General features: G+C 44.4%; 1 protein-coding gene across 2 annotated transcripts in view; it reads right to left on the reverse strand.

Moving 5' to 3' along the window:
- Nucleotides 1-16970, reverse strand: part of LOC140407870 (sarcoplasmic/endoplasmic reticulum calcium ATPase 2) — a 114791-nt gene that overhangs the window by 14966 nt on the left and 82855 nt on the right. For both annotated transcript variants that reach the window (XR_011939853.1, XM_072495097.1), the window contains exons 15-17: nt 13772-13992; nt 3894-4096; nt 3046-3131 (exon numbers count right to left, since the gene is read on the reverse strand). Coding sequence is in view for 1 of the 2 variants with exons in the window: in XM_072495097.1 (XP_072351198.1) it covers nt 3046-3131; nt 3894-4096; nt 13772-13992 (510 nt within the window). In the remaining variant the exon portion in view is untranslated. The remainder of the gene's footprint in view (nt 1-3045; nt 3132-3893; nt 4097-13771; nt 13993-16970) is intronic.

A 16970-nucleotide genomic window follows, 5' to 3' on the forward strand; every position in this document is an offset into this window, starting at 1 on the left:
GAACCGGTCAAGCTCGAAAATGGGTATGGTGCCAGCAATGGCAAAGGAACTAAAAGAGTTCATGGAGCAGATGGGGGGGGGGGGGGGGGTGGGTGGGTTGGATCCATGGAGATTTGGGCAGCCGAGGGTGAAGGAGTTCTCCTTCTACTCACACGTGCATAAAGTGTACTCCCGGATTGATTTCCTTATTTTGAGCAGGGCCTTACTGGCGGGGGTGGTGGACACGGGGTACTCGGCGATCACAATCTCAGACCATGCTCCGCACTGGGTTGACCTGCAGGTTAGTAAAGACAGTAACCAGCACCCGCAATGGAGGTTAGATGTGGGACTTTTGGTTGACGAAGGGGTGTGCGAGTGGCTGAGGAAATGTATTCAGAACTACGTGCAACGACACGGGGGAAATTTCAGCAGCGGTGGTCTGGGAAGCACTGAAGACGGAGGTCAGAGGGGAGCTGATCTCGATACGGGCCGATAGAGAGAAGGTGGACAGGGCAGAGATGGACCGACTGGTAAAGGAGATACTACAGATCGATAGGAGGTATGCGGAGATCCCAGAGGCAGGGCTTTTAAGGGAATGGCGGAGGCTACAGGCGGAGTTCTGCTTGTTAACCACAGTGATGGCAGTGGGGCAGCTGAGAAAGGCGAGGGGGGCAATCTATGAGCATGGAGAGAAGGCCAGCAGAATGCTTTCACTGCAGCTTAGAAAGAGGGAGGCAGCCAGGGAGATAGGGAAAGTAAATGACGGAGGTGGGAACCTGGTTGGAGATTCAGCAGGGGTGAATAAGGCGTTTAGGGATTTCTACAGTAGGTTGTACAGGTTGGAACCCCCTACAGGGCTGGAGGGGATGCCCCCTCTCCCCACTGTTGTTTGCGCTAGCTCTCGAGCCGTTGGCAATTGCTCGGAGAGCCTCAAGCAGCTGGGAGGGGCTGGTCCCGGGCAGGGGCGCACAGAGACTCGCTCTATGCAGACTACCTGCTTCTTTATCAGACCCAATAGAGGGGATGGAAGAAATCATGAGGATTCTAGGGAAATCTGACCAGTTTTCAGGGTATAAGCTAAACGTGTGGAGAAGTGAGAAGTTTGCGGTCCAGACGCGGGGACAGGAGAGGCGATTGGGGGAGCTGCCGTTTAGATTAGTAGGGGGAAGCTTTAGGTACCTAGGCATTCAAGTGGCGCGGGAATGGGACCGGCTGCTTAAATTAAATCTGGCCCGACTAGTAGACCAAATGAAGGTCAATTTTCGGAGATGGGACGCGCTTCCGTTTTCACTGGCTGGGAGGGTGCAGACGGTGAAGACTATGGTCCTCCCGAGATTCCTGTTTGTATTTCAGTGTCTCCCCATCTTTATTCCGCGGTCTTTCTTAAAACGGGTCAACAAAGTGATCTCTGGCTTTGTTTGGGCGGGCAAGACCCCGCGAGTAAGGAAGGTAATGCTTGAGCGGAGCGGGCTGGCGCTGTCCAATTTTAGTAACTATTACTGGGCGGCGAATATAGCAATGATCTGGAAGTGGGTGGTGGGGGAGGGGTCAGCATGGCAGTGTATGGAGGCGGCTTCATGCAAGAGCACCAGCCTGGGGGCGTGGGTAACTGCGCCTCTGCCATTCCCGCCGGCACGGTACTCCACCTGCCCCGTGGTGGTGGCGGCCCAGAGAGTCTGGGGGCAATGGAGGAGACATGTGGGAACATCGATTTGGTCCCCAATCTGTAATAATCACCTGTTTGCCCTGGAAAGTATGGATGGGGGGTTCCGGATATGGTAGAGAGCAGGGATTGAGAGGATGGGGGATTTGTTTATAGAGGGGCGCTTTCAGAATATGAGGGCACTGGAGGAGAGGTTTGGGTTGGCGAGGGGAAACAAATTCAGGTACTTGCAGGTGCGGGACTTCCTACATAAACAGGTGTCATCCTTCCCGCTCCTACCGCGAAGGGGGATTCAGGACAGGATAGTTTCCAGAGGGTGGTAGGAGAAGGGAGTGTCTCTGACATTTACAAGGAACTGATGGGGTCAGAGGAGATGCAGACCGAGGAGCTGAAGCGCAAGTGGGAGGAGGAGCTGGGAGGAGAGATAGAGGATGGTCTATGGGCAGACGTGTTGAGTAGAGTCAACACATCCGCAACATGTGCCAGGCTCAGCCTCATACAATTCAAGGTCGTTTCATCGGGCTCACATGACAGTGGCCCGGATGAGCAGATTCTTTTTATTTTTTAATTTAGAGTTGCCAATTCATTTTTTCCAATTAAGGGGCAATTTAGCATGTCCAATCCACCTAGCCTGCACATCTTTGGGTTGTGGAGGCGAAACCCACGCAAACACGGGGAGAATGTGCAAACTCCACACAGACAGTGACCCAGAGCCGGGATTGAACCTGGGACCTCGGCACCGTGAGGCAGCAATGCTAACCACTGCCCCACCGTGCTGCCCATGAGCAGATTCTTTGGGGTGGAAGACAGGTGTGCAAGATGTGCGGGAGGACCAGCGAACCATGTCCACATGTTCTGAACATATCCGAAGCTCAGGGGATTTTGGCAGGGGTTTGCAGACGTCATGGCCACGGTGTTAAAAACAAGGGTGGCACTGAGCCAAGAGGTGGCGATTTTCACGGTGTCAGAAGACCCGGGAATCCAGGAGGAGAAAGAGGCAGACGTTCTAGCCTTTGCTTCCCTGGTAGCCCGGAGCCGGATACTATTAGCTTGGAGGGGCTCAAAGCCCCCGAAGTCGGAGACCTGGCTATCGGACATGGCTAGCTTTCTCTGTTTGGAGAAAATCAAGTTCGCCTTGAGAGGGTCACTGTTAGGGTTCGCCCGGAGGCGGCAACCGTTCGCCGACTTCTTCGTGGAAAATTAATCGTCAGCAGAAGGAAAGGGGGGGGGGGTTAGTTTAGCTTAGAGTAGGGCGTTAATAAAGGTGGGACCTGTAAGGGAGAGAGTCGGCTTTCGCACTATGTTTATAGTTTCATGTACATTGTTTATTTTGTTGTTACAATACCAAAAATACCTCCATAAAATGTTTATTAAAAAAAATATAGATCTACATGAAATATTACCAGCTGGTAGTAAGTAATTCTGGGTCCATCTTCAGCAGCTATGAACCACCAAGCCGCAGCACCAACTGTAGCAGCTCCTACATAACCTGATAATAAATGAATTTTATTTATTTTAAGGATACTTGCTTTATAAACTTACATTGTAACAGAGCAGATACTAAGTAGCTTATAGCAGGCAGTGAAGCCAGCAAAGACACAAAGATGTTTGATTTACATTACAACATCTAGATCCTATCCCTTGGATCTTGGATAATTGCCAACACAAATGTTGCTAAATCCAAAGAAATGTAGGTAAAATATGTCTGATTTTACGCAGTCAGGTGTTACCTGGCAACCCAAGACCCTAAGGAAATCCAGATGTTTGGATTGCTAATGAAAACGTTCAGATTGTGTTTTCACATTGCTGGGGAGCCCACACTGAATGAATTTACTCTGATTCCCCCTAAAATCACTTCACCACAGCAAATGCCTGGAAAAAGACCAAATAAACTAATTCCCCAGACATCATCGCCACTGTAGGAAGGTTGTCATTGTACTTGGCTCACAAATGGAGAGATTAAATGATTTAAAAACAGAAGGCGAGTGGAAAAAAAAGTGAAAGGTTGTCTACAAGGCACTAAGCCAAATAACAAGCTTTAAATACAAAAATCAGGATGGAAGAATGCATTTTTAAAAAAAAAATGTATAAGTTAGTACTCCAAGCTTCTCAGACCTGACAAATTCAAGTTGTATTGAGATTCATTAGAACACTGTACTGTCAAGAGTTTGAACCCAAAGGTGGATTTAAAAAATCTTACAAGCTCTTACTGGCTAATTGCAACCTTTGGCAACTCAACATGGGTACTCACATCCAATAGCCATATAGCGGAAAAAGAGCCAGCCACTGATCAAGGGTTCCTTAGGACTGCGAGGCTGTTTGTCCATGATGTCCAGATCAGGTGGATTGAAGCCTAGAGCTGTGGCCGGCAGTCCGTCTGTCACCAGGTTCACCCACAGGAGCTGCACAGGGATCAAAGCTTCAGGAAAGCCTAAAGCTGCTGTTAGGAAAATGCTGAGGAGAAAAAAAAAGTGATCAAGAGATCAGTTCCATATTCAATTAGTGCTATAAACTCAGTACCTTAAATTTTATTACAATTCCTTGTCTAATGTTATACTTGGGTCCTTGCTCTCAGTTCAAGAGAAGATACATTTCTGAAGGAGGACAACAAACATGACTACCTGAAAGACTCACCATTACTGGGAATACAGAATAATGCAGCAGAATGTCCACACTTCAAATACATCTCCACACAGTTTGGAAGGATTTCTAAGGGCAAATACAATATCTGCTCCAGTCCCCATCCATCTCAAATGCTGCAATTTGGAATCTACCCCAGCAAAATAATAACATTATGCAAACTGGTCTTCAAATGATCCTTTGGGCAAATTAGGAATGGCATTAGAGCACATAGATGCTTTGGAGATTGCCTGAAGGTCAAAAGCCATATGAATGGTGTTGAGGAACAGTTAAAAAGTATAATTTTGTGGCGTGCAAACAATGAGATGAGAAAGGGAAGTCAGATGAGGCATACAAGAACAAAACACAATCTTATCATCCTACGGCCAAAATTGACCAAGTACAAATACCTTTATTTCAGGCCAAGTACAGAGTGCCTGCCCAGAACTCAGCAAGGGCTGCTTTCTGGACTAACAGACACTAGCTCACTATTAGTCCAAACAATGCAGTGTTGCCTGATTTAGTTCTGGGCAATGAAGCGGGGCAAATACCTGATGAGCACAGATGTTTGGAAATAACATGATTAGGTTTCAAGTGAATACAAACTAAGAAAAAGGTTCAAAAGAAAGCCACTGGACTAAAATTGCCCAAAAAGCATCGTGAAAATTAACTTGGTAGAAAAGTAAGAGAACAAATTGGCTGTCCAGCAATAGCGAACTTTCAAATGAGATCAGAGAATGAAAAGTAGATATACTTTTAGAAAATGGAAAACTACGTGCATCAAAATACTAGACTTAGAATCATAGAATTTACAGTACAGAAGGCCATTTGGCCCATCGAATCTGCATCTGCCCTTGGAAAGAGCACCCTACTTAAGCCCCCGCCTCCACCCTACCTCTGACTCCACCTAACCTTTTGGACACTAAGGGGCAATTTATCATGGCCAATCCACCTAACCCGCACATCTTTGGACTGTGGGAGGAAAAAGGAGCACCCGGAGGAAACCCACACAGACACGGGGAGAAAGTGCCAACTCCACACACAGTGTCCCCGAGGTTGGAATTGAACCTGGGTCCTGGAGCTATGAGGCAGTAGTGCTAACCACTGTGCCACCCCAACTTCTGTGGATGAAGGGAGGGGCTGTATAGCACTGGGCTAAATCGCTGGCTTTGAAAGCAACCAAGGCAGGCCAGCAGCAAGATTCAATTCCCATACCGGCCTCCCCGAACAGGCGCCAGAATGTGGCGACTAGGGGCTTTTCACAGTAACTTCATTTGAAGCCTACTTGTGACAATAAGCAATACTGGGGCTGGTTTAGCACACTGGGTTAAATCGCTGGCTTTTAAAGCAGACCAAGGCAGGCCAGCAGCACTGTTCAATTCCCGTACCAGCCTCCCCGAACAGGCGCCGGAATGTGGCAACGAGGGGCTTTTCACAGTAACTTCATTTGAAACCTACTTGTGACAATAAGCAAACTTCATTTCATTTCAAATTAAAAATGAATGAAAAAAGGCTCACAAAAAAAAACAAAAAAATAATGTTGGGGGATGCTCAAAAGGCCAGAATTCTCAGAACGCAGAATTTTTGGAGAGCAGTAAGAGGTTAGAGAGAAAGGAAAGGCTCTGAAGGGATTTCAAATTGGAGGTGTTTGGTGGACGGGGAAGCAATGCAGAAGGGTGATGGATGAGCAGGATTTGGGCAACTACATTTTGGAGGCGTTCTAGTTTAAAAAGATTGGATGATGGGAGGCAGCCATGAGAAATCAGAACTAGACAAGGTTGGAAGTAAAAAAGCAAGGATGAGCTTTTCTGCAGCTAATGGTTCATGGCAAGGATCCAAAATGTCATTGGGACTGTTTAGCACAGGGCTAAATCGCTGGCTTTGAAAGCAGACCAAAGCAGGCCAGCAGCATGGTTCAATTCCCGTAATAGCCTCCCCGAACAGGCGCCGGAATGTGGCGACTAGGGGCTTTTCACAGTAACTTCATTGAAGCCTCCTTGTGACAATAAGCGATTTTCATTTCATTTCATTTCAAATGGAAAATAATTTTACTGTTGTCTGAAAGATCAAAATAACTAGGAGCAGGATTAGGCAGCTCAGATGCTCGATACAATCATGGCTGATTTCATCACAGCCTCAACTCCATTTTCCTACCCATTCTCCACAACCCTTCAACCCATTACTACTTAAAAAGCTGTCTATCTCTCTGCTCCTTAAATTTACTCAATGTCCTGGCAGATACCGCACTCCGGGGTAGTGAACTCCACAGATTCACGACCCATTGCGATAAGTAATTTCTCTTCCATCTGTTTTTCTTCCCTAGAGGATCTTTAACTAGGAGGTCATTAATTAATCCTTCATTACACAATGCCAAATCCAGAATAGCCTGCTCTCTGATTGGCTCAGCAACATATTGCTCCGAGAAACAATCTCTCATACATTCAATGAACACTCCCTCAAGGCTACCCGTGCCAATTTGATTAATCCAGTCTATATGCGTATTAAAGTCACCCATGTTTATTGCCATACATTTCTTAGAACCCCTCAGTATGTCCTGGTTTATACGGTGCCCGACTGCAGAACTACTGTTTGGGGACCTATAGATTACTCCTACCAGGGACTTCATTTCTTATTTCTACCCAGACTGATTCCACGTCTTGATCGCCAGGGCCTATATCATTTCTCAGGACAGCAGATCCCTTCCTTTACTAGTAAAGCTACATCACCTCCTTTGCATTTTTGTTTATCCTTCACTAATACGGAGTATCCTTGGATATTCAACTCCCAGACCTGGTTTTCATGTAACTATATGAACGGTAGCACAGTGGATAGCACAGTGGCTTCACAGCACCAGGGTCCCAGGTTCAATTCCCCACTGGGTCACTGTCTGTGCGGAGTCTGCACGTTCTCCCGTGTCTGCGTGGGTTTCCTCCGGTTGCTCCGGTTTCCTCCCACATCCAAAGAAGTGCAGGTTAGGTGGATTGGCCAAGCTAAATTGCCCTTAGTGACCAAAAAGGTTAGGAGGGGTTATTGGGTTACGGGGATAGGGTGGAAGTGAGGGCTTAAGTGGGTCAGTGCAGACTCGATGGGCCGAATGGCCTCCTTCTACACTATGTTCTATATCTCAGCAATCGCCACAAAAACATACCCCTTTGTCTCTATTTGCACTGTTAACTCATTAATCTTATTCTGAATGCTTTGCGCATTCAGATACAAAGCCTTTGTTTGTTCTATTATTAAATTCCCCCACTCTTGTATGATTCCTTGGTGCGATATGCCATTCACTTGTTCTGTCCGTTCCTTTTATTTTCTGGTAACAATCAGGCTCAACACTAACCTACACTCTTACGTTCTCCTTTAACTTGGATTTTCTAATTTTTGTGCAACTGAACCCCCCCCACCCCCACACCTATTTAGTTTAAAGCCCTAGTTTTGAGAGTCACCAGGACTCTTGTCCCAGCATGATTCAGGTGAAACTGTCCAATGGAACAGCTCACTCCTTCCCCAGTAATGTCCCTGAATTTGAACTCATTTTTTCCTGTACCAATCTTTGAGCCAAGTATTGGCCTCTTTAATCTTATTGACCCTGTTCCAATTAGTTTATGACTCGGGTAATAATCTGGAGTTTATCACCTTTTTGATTCAGTGTTTTAATTTAGTGCCTAGCTGTTCACATTTCCTCAGCAGAACCTCCATCCTGGTTCTACCTATATTGTGCGTACCTAGGTGGACCATGACAACTGGATCTTCCCCTCCTACTCCCTCTGCAGCCCAGATGAGATGCCCTGAACCCTGGCACCAGGTAGGCAACACAACTTTCGGGACTCTCAATCCTGGTTATAGAAAGGGGGCGGCATGAGGCGCAGTGGATAGCACTGGGACTGCGGCGCTGAGAACACGGGTTCAAATCCCGGCCCTGGGTCACTGTCCGTGTGGAGTTTGCATTCTTCCCATGTCTGCTTGGGTTTCACCCCCACAACCCAAAGATGAGCAGGTTAGGTGGATTGGCCATGCTAAATTGCCCCTTAATTGGAACAAAAAGTAAATAAATAATTGGGTACTCTAAATTTAAAAAAAAAATCCTGGTTATAGAGAACAGTGTCTATTCCCCCAACTATACTATCCCTGATTAAGACTACATTTCTCTTTTCTCCCCTCACTTGAATATGATCAGTTTGTTAATTCTCCCTGCAGTCCCCGCTCTCGACCACGCAGGGAGCAGGAATCTCGAACCTATTGGACAAGGACTCTGGCTGAGGCTCTTGTAACCCTACCTCCTGGATGCCTCTACCTACCTCACTTGAGTCACACCCTCCTGTCCTGACCACTGACGGAATTCAAAGTAGTTAATCCAAGGGGTGTGACTTGGCTCCTGAAATACCTTTCCCCCTCCCCGAGGCGTCGCAGCATCTGAAGCTCAGCTCAACAACACTGAGCTGGAGTTCGTCGAGCAACCAATACTTGCTGAAGGCGTGGCCACGCGGAACCGCAATAGGGTCCACCAGCTCCCACATAATGCAGGTACAACACATTGCACGGCCCTGCATCTCTATTTTACTGAATTAGATTTTAATTTGTTTATTTTAAACATTTTGACCGGTAGTTAAGCTGTAAAATATTTCTCCTATTTACCTTTAATCAGAAAGCAATTTAGAATAAGTAATTCAAATTAGCAGCTTACCAATCAATGAATGTATGGTTTTCCTGTGATGTCACCTCCCCCCCGCTCTGATCATGGTGAACTCCTCCCCCACAGCTCACTTCCATTCCTGTTGGGTCCGCCTCTTTCTCTTTCCCCTAAGTCTCGCCCGCCTCTCTTTCCTCAAAATGTGCACGCAATTTCCACTCAAAAGGTGAAACACTTCATCATCATAGAAGAGAAATCTATTGTTACAAATTGTAAGAATGAAACACTACGACATTTTACCTGGCCCTCATGCTGTGAATCAGGATAAAAATAATATGCTTTTGTCTCTAAGGAACCTGCCTATGTCGGGATTAAACTTTGAATAACAAAGTTAATTTCAGAACAGGACAAGCTTTCCAATGGACAAACTAATTAGAACCTAATCTTCATTTTAGTGTATATACTTTCAAGCCATTTTCATGTCTCATATCAATAGTTAGAACAAAATTATTTCATTAGTTGGCGAGTGATATATGGAGTCTGGAACGCGCTTGTGCGGTGGAGGCCGGTTTACTCAAGACTTGAAAGGGAATCTAGACTATCTGTAAAGGAAGAATGTGGAGTGTTAGGGGAGAAGGCAGAGGATTAGCATTAGGCAAATTGCTCACATTGAAAACATTGTGCAGCCATGGGTCGAATGGCCTTCGTTTGCGCTGTAAAAATTCTGAGATTCTCAGATTCTGGATAACATCAGTTATTGTTTTACGATGGACCATTAATTACAATTATAGTGACAAAAAAATTAGACATTTTTAAGCTTCAAGGAAGTTATGAATTTTAATCTCTAGGCATCAGGAAGTGCTGAAATGATTGAATCAATCTCTTGAAGGACTCAAAAAAAAAAAAGGAGGAACAATGTAATTGGATTCAGAAAGATTTAGATAATTTACACAATGCAGTTCAAGGCAAAGATGTGCAAAATAATGCTTCCCAATGACGCATTAAGTTTGTCCAAAATCTTAGCTTAGTTGACCGGCCTCCGATATGTGGCCTGATACAAGTTGAATTAGCTGATCTCTGCTGAAACAGGGATGGTGGCAGGGGTAGTTAGATCAGCCAGAGCTGCATTCTAGACCTCTTTTCAAAGTCTCCTGCCTCAAATGAGAAAACAACTAGGCATTGGGGAGCATCACCTCCAAGCTGCTCCTTACCCCAGACAAAGCTCTCATGAGAAAAATGTAGTCAACCAAGCAGACACAAAGGGGAACAAGTATTAAATAGAACAGTGGTACCACAGTGATGATCAAGCGAGATGCGAAGGTCATGAATTAATAGAACATAAAATCTATTACGGCAAATAGTGCTTCATTACAAAAAAGAATCTGGACCGAAGAAGTAAAGAAAAACTAGATGAAGGATCAGGAAAAACTATTTATGTTCCAGTTGGCCACTTTAATGCTCCAACTCTAGCATTCCAACTGCATATTCTAACGTCTTCAATAATGTTTGGTCCCACAACTTAACCCGGTAAACATTTAAAATAATCTACCATCCTTTGAAGAATGATTTTTTTAAAAAGTATGTTTTATCTTATCGGGATGGCTTACATTGAAGTAATGTTTGGAGTTGACAAAATAGGCCAATTTGTCACACTAACATGTGCTGCAGTGAGGCCAATTGAGGAAAATTGTGCGTTTTAAGATTTCATTGAAAACCATTTTCAATAAAAGTGGTTACGGCAAGGGCCTGATCATGTGCTCCTTCCTTGTTGAAAGCTGGAAGACACACTAAATGACACCACTGCAAGGGTTGGTGCTCAAAAACAAGCACCAGTAAAACAGTCTCTCGCACATTCCACCTTCAAAACATCAGCACCTGTGAGGGAACTAATCTTCACCCTGGATGGCAATTAGACTAAAGCATGATCCTCACCCTATTCATCGAGGTGTCACTCTTGACAATACCCTGGTGTACAGACAGCACCTCACAAAGACTATAGAAAAAATTAAAGTCTCCTCAGCAGAGTTCCACAGATTCACCACCCTCTGGCTGAAGAAATTCCTCCTCATCTCAATTTTAAAGCATCCCTTTCAGTCTGAGGCCGGGTTCTAGTTTATCTTACTAGTGGAAACATCCTCTCCACTTCCATCATAGGCCTCTCAGTATCCTGTAAGTTTCAATAAGATCCCCCCTCATCCTTCTAAACTCCAATGAGTATAGACCCAGAGTCCTCAACAGCTCCTCATATGACAAGCTCTTCATTCCGGGGAACATTTTTGTGAACCTCCTCTGGGTCCTTTCCAAGGCCAACACATCCTTACTTAGATACGGGGCCCAAAACTGCTCACCATTCTCCAAATGGGTTGTGACCCCAGCCTTATACAGCCTCAGAAGGACATACCTGCTCTCGTATTCTAGCCCTGTCAACATGAATGCTAACATTGCATTTGCCTTCCCAACTGCCGACTGAACCTGCATGTTAATCTGAAGAGAGTCTTGAACTCGGACTCCTAAGTCCCTTTGTGCTTCTAATTTCCTGAGCCTTTTCCCATTTAGAAAATAGTCTATGCTTCCATTCTTCCTACCAAAGTGCATAACTTCACACTTTGCCACATTGTACTCCATCTGCCGCTTACTTGCCCAATCTCCTCGCCTGACCAAGTCCTTCTGCAGCCCCCCTGCTTCCTCAATACTACCTGTCCCTCTGCATAGCTTTGTATCATCTGCAAACTGAGCAACAGTGCCCTCTGCTCCTTCTTCCAGATCGTTATTGTATACAATAAAAAGGTTGTGGTCCCAACACCGGCCCAAGGCATGCCACTAGTCACCAGCTGCCATCCTGAAAAAGACCCCTTTATCCCCTCTCTGCCTTCTGCCAGTCAGCCAATCCTCCATCCATGCCAGTATCTACCCTGAACACCATGGGCTCTTAAATTTAACAGCCTCCTATACAGCACCTTGTCAAAGGTCTTCTGGAATTCTAAATAGGTCACATCCACTGGTTCTCCTTTGCCTAACTTCCTTGTTACCACCTCAAAGAATTCTAACAGATTTGTCAAACATGACCTCCCCTTGACGAAGCCGTGCTGACTCAGTCCTATTTTGTCATGCACTTTCAAGTAATCCACAATCTCATCATCATTAATAATGGACTCTAAAGTCTTACCAATGACCGAAGTCAGGGTAACTGGCCTATAATTTTCCATCTTCTGCCTCTCGCCCTTCTTAACAGGGATGTTCCAAAATAGCTTTATTCCTAGTCCGTTCCATAGTGTGCTGATACAAGAAACTGGCATGAAAATATTCTACATAGAATTTACAGTGCAGAAGGAGGCCATTCGGCCCATCGAGTCTACACCAGCCCTTGGAAAGAGCACCCTACCCAAGCCCACACCTCCACCCTATCCCCATAACCCAGTAACCCTTCCCAACCTTTCTGGACACGAAGGGCAATTTAGCTTGGCCAATCCACTTAATCTGCACATCTTTGGGCTGTGGGAGGGAACCGGAGGAAACCCACGCAGACAAGGGGAGAACATGCAGACTCCGCATAGACAGTGACCCAAGCCGGGAATTGAACTTGGGACCCTGGAGCTGTGATAAAACTGTGCTAGCCACTGGATACCGTGCTGCCCTCTTCTAGATAACTCTCACCAATCAAGTTTTCCACAATTATTACATTTCCTTTGTTACAAGCTCGAATAAAGTCTTGTTTAATGCTCATCTGAACAGTATAATTATTAGGGTCTATAAACTACTTCCCACCAGTGTTTTCTGCCTCTTGCTAATTTCCACCCATACGGATTCTACAAATGATCATTTTAGGTCAGATCCTCGATCACTAATGTCCTCATGTCATTCTTTACCCCTCCTCCTTTGCCATCCTTCCTTTCTGAAATGTGCCATTAGCTAATCTACATTATTGCAGATAATTCATGCATTCAGATAAATATTTAATTTCTTTTTTTTTTTAAATAACCTTGATTCTCTGCAATTACTTCATTCATCAATGTACATTTTTTTGTTAAAACTGACCCTTCCTGTCCCACTCTGCTTATCTTTAACCACATCGCTAGACTGTTCTGATGCCTTGACCTTTTTCTTTGGATCTCGCCCCCAAGCCTCGTCCACAGTCCTAGTTATACAATTGTCATGACACTGGTCCCAGCCCAGTTCAAGTGGAGACATTCCAATGGGAGAGCTCATTTTGGAGTACTGATGCTAAGTAGGTACAGGAGACTCCTTAAGAACTGAAGGGAAAAGAACAAGACCTTAAGGTGTGCAGAAATTAGCAGAGGAACTGCCCTTGGGTAAATCACTACTACTCATTTTGTTTTACCAGGCATTTTGAGTTTTAACAATAGAATCTCAAGCAGGACCTGGTCAATGAGGCGAAAGACATATATAATTTTTTATTTAATTTTTTTTAAATAGAAGTTACAGTGCAGAAGGAGGCCATTCAGTCCACCGAGTCTGCACCGGCTCTTGGAAAGAGCACCCTACCGAAGCCCACACCTCCACCCTATCCCCATAACCCAGTAACCCCACCCAATACAAAGGCCAATTTTGGACATGAAGGGCAATTTATCATGGGCAATCCACCTAATCTGCACATCTTTTGACTGTGGGAGGAAACCGGAGCACCCAGAGGAAACCCATGCACACATGGGGAGAACGTGCAGACTCCGCACAGACAGTGACCCAAGCTGGGAATCGAACCTGGGACCCTGGAGCTGTGAAGCAATTGTGCTAACTACTATGCTGCCATGCTGCCCTTGTATCTCTCTCAACTGAACTATTGCTTTTCAATGTAACATTTTCCTCATGGAAGGAATACTAATCAGAACTGGGAATGACTGCATGTAACCGGGCCTCTTACTTACCAGACTACTTCTCCGACATTGGAAGAGATGAGGTAGCGAATAAATTGTTTCATGTTGTTATAGATAGCACGGCCTTCCTCCACTGCAGCTACAATTGTGGAGAAGTTGTCGTCAGCCAGAACCATTTCAGAGGCAGATTTTGCCACAGCAGTACCAGATCCCATGGCAATTCCAATTTCTGCCTTCTTTAGGGCAGGAGCATCATTCACACCATCACCAGTCTAAAGGCCAGGAAAAAAAAATACTAGGTGACAACCATACTTGGTACTTGAAAATGGTTGAGTTCAGGAAATATTTTGTTTCACAATAATATGCAACATTAACTGCTTGAAAGTTTCAAGGAAGCATCTAAAAGGCAAATATGATTGATTGTTTGAAGGCAGCTCCTGTAGGGTTTAAGTGCTGCAAAAGCCAAAATGGAGCAAAATATCTGAGCAAACAGGATTTTGAAATAAATCAGGCATTATTGCCTTTATTTCAGTTCGGCCAGAGATGTTTTATGACAATGTAAACAATTCTCTAACAAGTAAAGAATTATTTACCAATGTACAATAAATTTGATCACTGAATCTTAAACCTAGTATTACAACAACATTTTTAGCAGCAGTCAATTGAAAGTGACTCCCTGACTAGATGTTAACTATTGTGGCTGGAAATTGACTGAACAGTTTGCTAGTGTGACTCTGAAGGACATGAGCATCCGAGAAATACCTGTCGAAGTGGAGTAGCTTTGGCCCTTCAAATTAGGTGTCATGGTTACACAAATCTCTTCCTCTGAAATGACCAACTTGCCCTCTATTATTTACCTCTTCAGAAATACAAGGTACAAGCTTAACCTAAATTTTAAATTAAATCGGATACAATGACAAGAGGAGATGGGCAAGGAGAAATTAACAAAGAACAAAGAAACGTACAGGCCCTTCAGCCCTCCAAGGCCTGCGCTGACCGTGCTGCTCGTCTAACCTAAAACCTTCTACACTCCCGAGGTCCATATCTCTCTATTCATATATTTTTCAAGACTTAAACGTTACTATCGTAACTGCTTCCACCACCAGCAGCGCGTTCCAGGCACGCACTAACCTCAGTGTAAAAACACTTCCCTCTCATATCTCCTCAACTTTGCCCCTCGCACCATAAACTTATGTCCCCTAGTAATTGACCCCTCCACTCTGGGAAAAGGTTTCTGACTATCCACTCTGTCCATGCCCCATAATATTGTAGACTTCTATCAGGTTGCCCCTCAACCTCTGTCGTTCCAGTGAAAAGAAACCGAGTTTATCCAACCTATCCTCACATCTAATGCTCTCCATACCAGGCCACATCCTGGTAAACCTCTTCTACACCCTCACCAAAGCCTCCACATCCTTCTGGTAGTGTGGCAACCAGAATTGAACACTATCTTCCAAGTGTGGTCTAACTAAGGTTCTATACAGCTTGCTATTGAAAATATGGAAAGATGTGTCATTTGAAACATGGAAGTCTGGCAATATCTGGTCTGAGAGAAACATGAGAGAATGTAGGGAAAGATCCCATGAAGGGTTAACAGCAGCTGCCAGGGAAGGATTGTAAAATGCAGATATCCTCGGTCAAGCAGGCTTAGCAAACAAGACAAACAGGATTTTGAATTAAGCCAAAACCAATGGCTCACACCTCCATTGAAAGTAACTATCTTAGTGAGCAGCTGGAAAAGAATGGATGAGGTTCAGTTGAATTTGGTGATAATTCTAGGTGTGAAAATGTGCTAATACCAGGTAAATTAAAGAAAACTGGAGACGATCAGTCTACGAGAAACATAATTCAAAGCCAAAATCAAAGTCAAAATTATGAGCTGAGGACACAATTGGAAAATAAAACTATAGAAATGATAGGAATTAAAGGTAACACCTCTTGAAGTCAAAGCAATATGAACATCACAATGGACACAATGTAATCAGATCTATGAGATGAAGTCATGTCAAAATGAATACTTAGTTGGATTAGAATGTTTAGATCAAAGATACTTTTTACAATCAAAGTGAAATAAGTTATTTTACAATAAAGTCATAAAAACTAGATAACTGTTAGAAAAATATATAAACCCAGAGACCAGGGCAGGAACTACGAGAACCAGAACTCAGAAGCAGAGAAGGAACAAGAGAAGCAAGCAGAGTCAGATTACAGGTCAGCTCGGTCATGGGAAAGATAAGACATAGCAGCCGAGCTAAAATAGCTAATACATCTGAGGAAGGCTAGAATTTAAAGAGTCAGCTCAGAGATAGCCAGCAGAGTCAGCTCTCACAGCTCAGTACATGGGAAGGATAGGACACAGCAACCGAGCTAACCAGCGAATACATCTATAAGAAGACCAGATTTTTAAAAGATTGATTGTCAAGTTGGGCCTGAAGGTCCCTTCAACCAACCAGAAGGATCCAGAAGCAAGATCTTGTTACCTTTCTTTAAAGACAGTAATTGCAGCTTTTAAAAGAAAAAATATAATAATAAAATAACAATTTAACCTGAAATAGTGGTTATTCCAAAGTCTACTTTACTTACTTAGCAATGCGGGACCCAGGATCGATGCTACTAAGTGGTAAGTAGATGAAATCGTCGGTGAAGGTATGGGTTATACCGGGGGATAACTTGAAAACATAGTTTGACCTGAATAGCACCCACTGAAGCCTGTATCGGAGTCGGGGGAGTGAGAATCCCTGATCACCATTTAGAATGTCGGCCCTTTTTGGTATAGGGGGACTTCTAAGAATAGTGGTGAGTTTTCAAAAACAAGCTGCAGCATGACGTGCCAATTTTTATAATTTCCCGGTTGATGAAGGCAAACATGCCGTATACCTTTTTCACTACCTTCTCCACCTACGTTGGTTCTCAAGTTTCTTCCTTTGCCAGTTGTATCGGACTGATACCAGATTTTAAGATATAGAAGATTTAATCGGAGATATATTAAAATTAGATGTTTTTTTAATTCATTCTTTGGGCTGTGGGTGACGCTGGCTGTGCCAGCATTTGTTGACTATCCCTAATTGCCCTCGAACTGAGTGGCTTGCTCGGCCATTTCAGTGGGGGGGCAGTTAATAGTCAACCACATCGCTGTGTGGATCTGGAGTCACATGAAGGCCAGGCCATGTATAGTTGGCAGATTTCCTTCCCTGAAGTACATTAGTGAAACAGATGGGTTTTTACGACAATCGACAATGCTTTATGGTCA

Source organism: Scyliorhinus torazame, chromosome 1 (assembly GCF_047496885.1).
Source record: "Scyliorhinus torazame isolate Kashiwa2021f chromosome 1, sScyTor2.1, whole genome shotgun sequence".
NCBI lineage: Eukaryota > Metazoa > Chordata > Chondrichthyes > Carcharhiniformes > Scyliorhinidae > Scyliorhinus > Scyliorhinus torazame.